Genomic DNA, 8,967 nt, shown 5'->3' with positions numbered 1-8,967 from the left:
GTAGCTCAGTGCAAAGGTAGCTCAGTACTGGTTTCAATGCCCAGTACCACCACCCCCCCCCAGAAAAGTGCCCCATGCTTGTAGTTCCAGCATTCTGGGAACCTAAGGCAGAAGGATCATGAGTTTGACCCCCGCCTGGGCAATTTAGTGAGATCCTGTATCAAAAAGGCCTGGGGGTGTAGGTCAGTTGGCAGGTCGTGGGTGTATGCCGACGCCAAAAACAAAACTAACAAGGCAACACCCATGTCCCTAGCCTTTACTCGTGGGTCACTCTAGCCCTCCCTGATGTCCTTGAGGTTCAGATTTTACCTGAAATAAGAGCCCCCTCCTATACTGCCACCTTTCAACCCTGATGCGGTATTAATCAGATAAAGCTGAGGACCCTCTACAACAGAGAAGGGGCCTGGACCCATCCGGCCATTTTTTTCATCCTTTTAGAAGTTCGTAGATGCCCTGCGGAGTCACGAGCCCAATCAGGAAGCGACAGGGCCGGCCCCGGCTGTCAGGAGATAGCCGCTTCTGGCTGAGCGACTCCACTCCCTTGGCGCTGGTGCTGCTCCCGCCTCGGCCCAGGAGAGCGGCACCAGAGTGGGCCTCGGGATCCCCTGGCGGGCAGCGCTCCCTGGTGTTCGCGGCAGGGACTGCGGGGCGGGGTAGAAACCCAGGCGAGAGGAACCGCAGGAGGCAAGATACACGGGCGACCCTCGGCTACACGCCCATTGAGTCCCGCAGGTGCACCTAGGCAGAGAAGTTCCCTCGCAACTGGACTTGGCCGCCCTCCCGCAACTCCGAACTCGGGCGAACGCTCGACCCTCAAGACCTGGACGGGGAGGGGCCGGGCCGGGGGTGGCTGGCAGGAAGCTGCGCATACCTTCCGCTGCAAGAGGAGCAGGTGGCTGTAGAGCGCCCGGGGCCCCAGGCTTCCTGTGTGTGCGCCAGCCTGCTGCTCTTTCCCGCCCCGGCTTGTTGGGCCACCGCAGCCGACCCGGCCGGGTTCCATGGCCCAGACCCCGGACGGCATCTCCTGCGAGCTGCGAGGTAAGCGCTGCCCCTTCCTGCCCGCTTGGCTGGGCCGAGGCAGCGTGGCCTGAAACCAAAGGCTCACCCAGCGCCCCGGGAATTGTAGAGCTTCTCGATGCTTCTCTTGGAGGCTGTCCTCCCCAGATCCACTGCACTTCTTCCTGGTTGCCCCATAGTTGAGCCTCTGGCACTCAGCCTGGCACAGGCAGTGAGCACCAGTGTCCACGGTGGACACCAGTGGCCTCGATGGGAGGACGAAAGTCATCCAGCAGGCTGTCCTTCCACAGGCGAGATCACCAGGTTCCTGTGGCCAAAGGAGGCAGAGCTGCTCCTAAAGACCTGGCTTCCCCAGGAAGGTGTTGAGCGAAGTCACATTCTGGTACGGTGGGCAGAAGCAGAGCCCAGGAGGGCTCCTGGGGCCCAGCAGAAAGTCTCTTGCTTCTGCCCAAGTGTCAGTCTCTGTCTCCCCCAGGCACTGCTGCGATGGAGGGCCTACCTGCTACACACCTGCCTCCCACTGCGGGTGAGTCCCAGGGCCTGGCCACCACTGCCTTTGCCCTCCAACCACTTCCTTGGCAAGGGCCTCCACCTAAAGAGTTGCCCTCTTGCCCTTGTGTGATCTGGCACTGGGGTCCAGGCTGCACAAAAGACCGAGGACCCAGCCTGGCATGGTGTCACACACCGGTACTCTCAAGACTGTGAGAGGCTGAAACAGGAGGATCACAAGTTCGAGCCCAGCTGGGGAACTCAATGACTTAGTGAGACCCTGTCTTAAAATACAAAATACAAGGAGCTAAGGATGTAGCTCAGTGCAGAGACCCAGGGTTCAATTCCTAGTACTGTGCTCCCACCCTCCTGGGGTGGCCTTGGTCCCAACTGATTCAGTCACTCCCTAGGTGGCCTGCACTTTCAGCTACCTAGAAGTCCAGTCCATGACACTGCAGGAGACACCCCCTCAGGTGAGACATCTGGTGCCCCACCTCCCTCTGAAACTGCATCCCTAACTCCTTACACGTAGAGCTCTGGATAGGACACCTGGCCCCACACATGGAGCTGAGGCCCAGCACCTCTCCCCTCTTCAGGTCACCTTTGAACTGGAGTCCCTGCCTGAGCTGGTCCTAGAATTTCCTGGTGTGGCCACCCTAGAACAGCTGGCCCAGCACGTGGCTTCGGCCATCAAGAAGGTCTTCCCTCGCTCAGCCCTTGGGTGAGGCCCGGCACTGTAAAGGGCTGGAGGAAGGCAGCTGGAGATGTTCTGATGGGCATAAGTGGGCTACTACTTCTCTCAAGGCTGCAAGTCCACACTGTGGCTTCTCCTTTTCCTGCTCTCCAGGAAGCTCTTCCGGAAGCCCACACCACCCTCAATGCTGGCTAGACTGGAGAGAAGCAGCCCTTCAGAGTCCACAGCCCCCAGCAGCCCCTGTGGTAAGGGCCACATAGACTTTCCAGTCAGCCCCAGATCCTAGGAGTTGAGGGGCTTCCAAATTAAACAGAACCACAAGGGTCGTAGGTGCCACTCAGCCTGGGTCTGATCTCCTGCCATCTCTTTTTGTCTCTCTTCTTCCCTCTGTCATACCCCTGGCACCTCCCCAGGTGGCTTCTTGGAGACATATGAGGCTCTGTGTGACTACAATGGCTTCCCTTTCCAAGAAGAGATTCAGTGGGTGAGGATCGGGCCCTCTGTGGGGGAGGATCGGGCCCTCTGTGGGGTACTCTGGAAACATCTGATCCCCCATGTGTGCTGACCCCTCCTCACCCTTAGTGGCCTCAAGCCAGTTGTAGCTACTTTCTTCCCATCCAGGATGTGGACACCATCTACCATCGTCAGGGATGCCGCCAGTTTAACCTAGGAGACTTCAGCCACCTTGGCAGCCGGTGCGAAGCCTGTCAGGATTGGGAGGGGAAGAGACATCCAGGACTATATTCCTGGGCCTCTGTCTCTCTATGGAGGGGATATTGGGCTAGGACCCGGCCAGAAGGACCTAAGTTCTGTTCCTGCCCTTCTCCCCACCCTCCACCCAGAGACCTGGCCTTGAGTGTGGCCGCCCTGTCCTACAACCTGTGGTTCCGGTGCCTCTCTTGTGTGGACATGAAGCTGGTGAGCTTGTAGAGAAGGGAGGAGCCAGGGGTATTGGAGCCAGGGTGTACCCTACTGAGCCATAACCCTGTGGTCTTAGAGCCTTGAAGTCTCAGAACAGATTCTGCACATGATGGGTCAGTCATCCCACCTAGAAGAGCTGGTGCTGGAGACCTGTGGCCTGAAGGGGTGAGGAGCCAGAGGAGGGCCTGGGGAGGGGAGTCTTGGAACCTGGGATGGGTGCTAGTCCCCTGGAGAGGACTTGGGAATCCAGAGTCAATCTCATACTTGGGTTTTGGTCCTCAGAGACTTTGTCCGGCGGCTGGCCCAGGCATTGGCAGGACATTCATGCTCCGGGCTTCGAGAGCTCAGCTTGGCAGGGAACCTGCTGGATGACAGAGGTATGGCTGAGCCTGGAGAAGCCCGGAGGAAGAAGCTGGGGGATGTGAAGCTCACAGAGCTGCCCAATCCCCAGGTATGGCTGCACTCAGCAGACACCTAGAGCATCGTCCAGGAGCCCTCAGGAGACTCAGCCTAGCCCAGACAGGGTTGACACCTCGAGGTGAGCCAGGAGACGGGGTGGGAGAGGAGAAAGGGGTCTGCCTGACTGCTGAGCCCCCCATCTCCCCCTCCAGGAATGAGGGCTCTGGGCCTGGCACTGGCCACCAATGCGGCCTTTGACTCTGTCCTGACCCATCTAGACCTTTCTGGGAATCCTGGGGCACTAGGCGCCTCAGAGGACAATGGGGTGAGTGGCTGTCCTCGCCCCATTGGTGTGATACAGGCAGTGGGATGTCCAGAAGCCTTAGGTAGGAAATAACTGACTCCCTCCCACCCTCAACCTCCTACCAGGGCCTCTATAGTTTCCTGAGCCGTCCTAACTTTCTAATGTTCCTGAATCTCGCAGGCACAGACGCAGCCCTGGATACTGTGAGGGGTGTTTGGAGGCGGGAGGGGGTGATCAGCTGGGCTTGGTAGCCCAAACTGGGTTGATTGGAGGGCAGGGTGGGGTGGGGAGCGCTTGGTGCTCCCTCGCATGCAGCCAACACCCTCCTCCTGCAGCTCTTTGCAGCGCTGTCCCGCGGCTGCTGTGCCAGCCTCACCCACCTGGACACTTCCAGGAATGTCTTCTCTCGCTGGTAAGGGTTACCACTGTGACTAGGGCCGGGGAGGCTACAGGAAGCCACCTCCCTGAGTCTGAAGTCCATTTCTCCCTCTCCCGACCCTAGCAAGTCCCGTGCCGCCCCTGCCCCGCTGCAGCTCTTCCTCAGCCGTGCGGAGACCTTGCGGTACCTGGGCCTGTCGGGCTGCAAACTGCCACCGGAAGCGCTCAGGTCAGCGTCGCCGTGCTCAACCACGCCCCCTCACGGACCAAAACCATCCTAATCTGGCCTCTGTACCCCGCAACTCCAACACTCGGAACCCCCAGACCCCCTGTGTCCTGGCCCTGTCTTTTTGGTATTCCTTCGGGTTTTGGGATTCCTTTGGTATCCCTCCGGGCACCCCCTATCCCGGCTCGCATCACCCACTTGGCATCCTCTCCCAGGGCCGTTTTGGATGGTCTGGCGCTCAACACACACATCCGAGACTTGCACCTAGACCTCAGCGCTTGTGAGGTGAGCATCCTGCCCTAGGGGTGAGCACGCAGAGCTCCCACACCTTGGGAGTGGGGGTTATTGGCTGCCTGCCCCTCCCCCACCGTGGCCTGAGTGTACTCACTTTCCACTGCCAGCTGCGCTCTGCGGGTGCCCAGGTGATACAAGACTTAGTGTGTGATGCAGGCGTTGTGAGCTCCTTGGATTTGGCGGATAATGGTAAGTTCCACCGGGAACCTATCCTCTCCGTTGTCCTGCCTACTCCTGACGCCTACCCCACCCCAGCAGTCTCGCCCTGTACGTGACCCTAGTTACCCCCAGGATTTGGCTCAGACATGGTGACTCTGGTGCTGGCCATCGGGAGGAGCCGGTCCCTGAGACATGTAGCGCTTGGAAGAAACTTCAACGTCCGGTGCAAGTGAGCCCCCGTCTCATCCCAGGCCTCCCAAGCAGCACCCCTCTACCCTGGTCCCCTCTCCCAATGTAGGCCCCTGTCCACAGGGAAACCCTGGATGATGTGCTGCACCGGATCGTCCAGCTCATGCAAGACGACGACTGTGTGAGTTCACAGTACCTTGCGGGGTGCTTGGACAATAGACGTCTTTGACTATATTGATTCTTGCTTCCTCAGAGCCTCTGACCTGCCTTCTGCTGACACTCCAACTCCAATCACGGCCTTCTCTTCACCCCAGGCGTTGCAGTCTCTGTCTGTGGCTGACTCGCGGCTCAAGCTGGGCGCCGGCGTCCTGCTGCGAGCTCTGGGCGCTAATCCTAACCTGACCGCGCTGGATATCAGTGGCAACGCCATGGGAGACACAGGCGCCAAGATGCTGGCCAAGGCGCTGCGAGTTAACACGAGGCTCCGGTGGGCGGCGTTATTATAAGAGTGGGACCAGTACGGGAGGAGGGTGTGGTACGAAGGGGCGGGGCTGAAGGAGCAGACTGGGGGACCAGATAAATGAACAAAACCGGTGGGTTAGGCGGGGCCTTGCGGGGCTCCGCCCTCGACTGAAGCCCGGCCTGGTTTAGGTCTGTGATCTGGGATCGGAACCACACATCTGCTCTGGGGCTGCTGGACGTTGCGCAGGCCCTGGAGCAGAACCACAGCTTAAAGGCCATGCCTCTGCCCCTGAACGACGTGGCCCAGGCGCAGCGCAGCCGCCCAGAACTGACAGCACGGGCAGTCCATCAGGTGGGGGTCTCCTCCTCCCCCGATGTGCTTTGTGCAGTGGCTCCACCCTCTCCCGTTTCTCAGTATCCCGTGCCCCTAGATCCAAGCCTGTCTCTTGAGGAATAACCGCGAGGATCCCACCTCCTCTGGCCGTACATCCTGCCTTCAGCCATTGAATCTGGTCTCAGAGCACTCGGAGCAGGTCAGTGCCCCCCTCTACACACACACACACACACACACACACACTATGGGAGTCTTCGTGGTGAGTCAGACCCTATGACTCTCCTGGGCCCCCGGTGCTAAGTCCTGCTGTCCCATACAGTTTCCTCTCTTTGGTCTAGAGACAGCCATTTGCTCCGGAAATAACTCCCCAGTAACACCCCACTTGCTTTACTTCAGGCATGTAAAACAGGCTCTCCTGTTAAAGAAAAGATGTACTTAAAAATCCTACCTCACTTTCCCTGATTGTACCCCATCTGTGACTTCCCATTCATAGGGCGCCCCTCCTCTGTCCACTAACATCTGTGAGGCCAAAACCAGCAGCCCTGTCTCCGGCATCATCTCCTACTTCCTGGCCTTTTCAAGATGTTCTCATCTCTCCATCTCTCCCAAATCGCTTCTGTCCTAAGCTCCTGAGCCCAGGCACCTTGATCTAGACATTCTGTGGAGGCTTCACACTCCACATGCTTTCAGTGATTTCATCATCTCCCACAAACGCCATGCTCTACCTTGGAGTCCAGTTTCCCTGGTGCCCACAGCCACCAAGTGCGGTGAACAAAAGTTTGGATTTAAAAAAAAAAAGAAAAGTTTGGATTTGTTTCAAGTCCCTCCTGGCCACATTGGAGTCATCAGAGCCCCCTAGGTGCTGACTCTGGACCAACTCTCAAACATGAACTCCTCACCTTCACACCAACTGTCCTTTGCTCTCCCTCTCTCTCTGCCTTGGCTCATCACACACACACACACACACACACACACACACACACACACACACAATCTGTCTTCTAGGTGGGTGGTGGACAGACTGAATTTCTAAAACAAAGAATGACTAAAAGGTCCTTTTCTGTTCTGGGCACTTAGGAAATATCAAGTTCCTCAATGATCCAAAAGAAGAGACACTGCTCCACCTCCTTAAACTGATAGGGTTCCTAAGTGGCGGCTGCTTCAGGCCTCACCCACCCTGTCTGTGGCCCTAGGAAGGAGGCAGGCAGGCAGGGTCTGGGAGCCTAGGAGAGGACTAACCTGGGACTGATCTCTGATGCCCCCCAGGAAGTGAACGAGCTGTGTCAATCAGTGCAAGAGCACATGGAGCTGCTGGGCTGTGGATCTGGACCCCAGAGTGAAGCTGCTGTGCACCAGGCAGAGGATGCCATCCAAAATGCCAACTTTTTTCTCAGTGTAAGCACTCTCCCTTCCACTACCAGGGTCTTTCCCCTCTTAGTCACATGTCAACTTGAAATTCTTTTTCCTCCTTGATCCTTAGATTCTCCCCATTTTAAATGAGGCTGGGAACTCCCCAAGCCATCACTGGCAGTTGAGGCAGAAACTGGAGGCCCTTCTGGGACAGGTGGGTGAGGCCTGCCATGAGGACATCCAGGTGAGATGTACTTCTGCCCTTGCCCTACATCCATACGCAAAGTTAACCCCACCCCCCATTGACTGACTGTTATATCTTCTGAGTCAGTGGGGGTTTTCTGGGGGTAGAGCCTCAAGCCAAGAGACCTGGACCCTGGAAACACCTACAATATACTCTGATCTTTGTCCAGGACTTCATTCAGGCCATACTGGACACAAGGAGCCTCTGCCCACAGATGCTGCAGGGACCTGGCTGGAGGGAACAGCTAGAAGGGATACTGGTGGGCTCAAAGGGCCTTCCAGAACTGCTCCCAGAGCAGCTGCTGCAAGATGCCTTTGTCAGACTCAGGTAGGTTGGGTGAGGCTGGGCTGAGCAAATCCGTGCAAGGTTGGGGGGAAGCAGCAAACTAACCCATACTCCCCTGTCCTTAGGGACGTGCGGCTATCAGAGAGACAGTGCAGGACCCTTGCAGAGAGCATTGTGGCACAGGCTGTTGCAGGCCTGAGTGCAGCCCGGGATCGGCTGGTGAGGGAGAGCTGTTCATGTATTTGCACATACACAGAGTGACCTGGCCATCCTCCTTGAGGAGCTCTGTGATGTCTTCTGGGCTCATATAGCCGGGCTATTTCATCATTCTTTTAGCAGTGCCCATCTTTGAGTAATCTGGTATTTCAGGTGGAGAGTCTGGCTCAGCAGGTGCCAGTAGCAATACCACCTGCCCTTCCAGCACTGGACGGAGGTGAGCCCAGCCCCCTGGGGCCTGGGGCAGTAGAAGGTTTTTTCTTCCCTGAAGAAAAGGAAGATAAGAAGGTAAGTGATCCCATAATTCTAGGCCTAGGATTCAAAATCTTCCCTTCTTGCTCTGGGGTGTGGAAGATGAGAGGGAATTCTTCTGGAGTTGTGCCTCCCCACTCCAGGCTGAAGTTGTGCTCTCACCAGCAGGATGAAAGTCCTCTGAGGAAATGGCCTGAGCACAACCACTGTCTTCACCTGGTCCCCTTCGAGCACAGTAAGCCATGGCCTTAACGAGCCACATTTTACGCAAATGAGTCGAACCTCCATGAGACCTGGGGACCTGGACAACTAGACTGACGCTCATTCAGTCCTGTCCTGTGTACTGACCAACCCATGGCTGGGCCAGGCCAGGACCTCATGCAGCCTGCAGAGCTGGGGTCAGGACAGAGTGAGTCGTGAGCCCCGCAGGGGCTGGCAGCCCATCTCCGCTGCTCCCACCGCCCCTTATCCCTACCCACCATGCGCATGCTTGGCGGCGATGCGGAGCCGCGCGCTCGGGGCCGCGCTCAGCACCACGGACAGCGGTGGCGGGGGAGGGGCGGGGCGGGCGCGTAGCCGGGCCCCTCCCCGCGCCCAGGGCGGGTCCCCCGCCGCCCTAGCGCCTCCGCCACCACCTCCCCGGGGCTCGGTGCTCGGTGCTCTTCTGGTGCTCTCGCCTCAGGTGCTGCTGAGGAAGCAGAGCCGGAGCCCGAGCTGGCGGCTCCGGGAGAAGATGCTGAGCCGCAGGCGGGCC

General features: G+C 58.1%; 1 protein-coding gene across 4 annotated transcripts in view; it reads left to right on the top strand.

The window, feature by feature from the left end:
- Positions 1–636: 636 nt before the first annotated feature.
- Rltpr (RGD motif, leucine rich repeats, tropomodulin domain and proline-rich containing) overlaps positions 637–8,967 on the top strand; it is a gene marked incomplete in the record, with an annotated part of 12,534 nt that continues 4,203 nt past the window's right edge. The window contains 30 exon segments of one of the 4 annotated variants that reach the window (XM_013503952.1): positions 637–1,038; positions 1,308–1,399; positions 1,493–1,543; positions 1,917–1,979; positions 2,103–2,227; positions 2,354–2,445; positions 2,614–2,684; positions 2,822–2,895; positions 3,043–3,118; positions 3,198–3,286; positions 3,404–3,498; positions 3,573–3,659; positions 3,733–3,845; positions 3,950–4,027; positions 4,160–4,236; positions 4,327–4,431; positions 4,644–4,713; positions 4,830–4,911; positions 5,014–5,110; positions 5,194–5,251; positions 5,385–5,557; positions 5,722–5,884; positions 5,964–6,065; positions 7,133–7,261; positions 7,347–7,430; positions 7,630–7,787; positions 7,871–7,964; positions 8,115–8,249; positions 8,379–8,448; positions 8,896–8,967. In XM_013503952.1, the coding sequence (XP_013359406.1) occupies positions 999–1,038; positions 1,308–1,399; positions 1,493–1,543; positions 1,917–1,979; positions 2,103–2,227; positions 2,354–2,445; positions 2,614–2,684; positions 2,822–2,895; positions 3,043–3,118; positions 3,198–3,286; positions 3,404–3,498; positions 3,573–3,659; positions 3,733–3,845; positions 3,950–4,027; positions 4,160–4,236; positions 4,327–4,431; positions 4,644–4,713; positions 4,830–4,911; positions 5,014–5,110; positions 5,194–5,251; positions 5,385–5,557; positions 5,722–5,884; positions 5,964–6,065; positions 7,133–7,261; positions 7,347–7,430; positions 7,630–7,787; positions 7,871–7,964; positions 8,115–8,249; positions 8,379–8,448; positions 8,896–8,967 (2,815 nt within the window). 4 annotated transcript variants of the gene reach the window in all.

This window comes from Chinchilla lanigera, unplaced genomic scaffold, assembly GCF_000276665.1.
Source record: "Chinchilla lanigera isolate Chin_1 unplaced genomic scaffold, ChiLan1.0 scaffold00083, whole genome shotgun sequence".
In the NCBI taxonomy this organism is placed as follows: domain Eukaryota; kingdom Metazoa; phylum Chordata; class Mammalia; order Rodentia; family Chinchillidae; genus Chinchilla; species Chinchilla lanigera.
The sequence above is the reverse complement of the archived record's forward strand: the minus strand, read 5'-3'. Positions and strand labels throughout refer to the sequence as shown.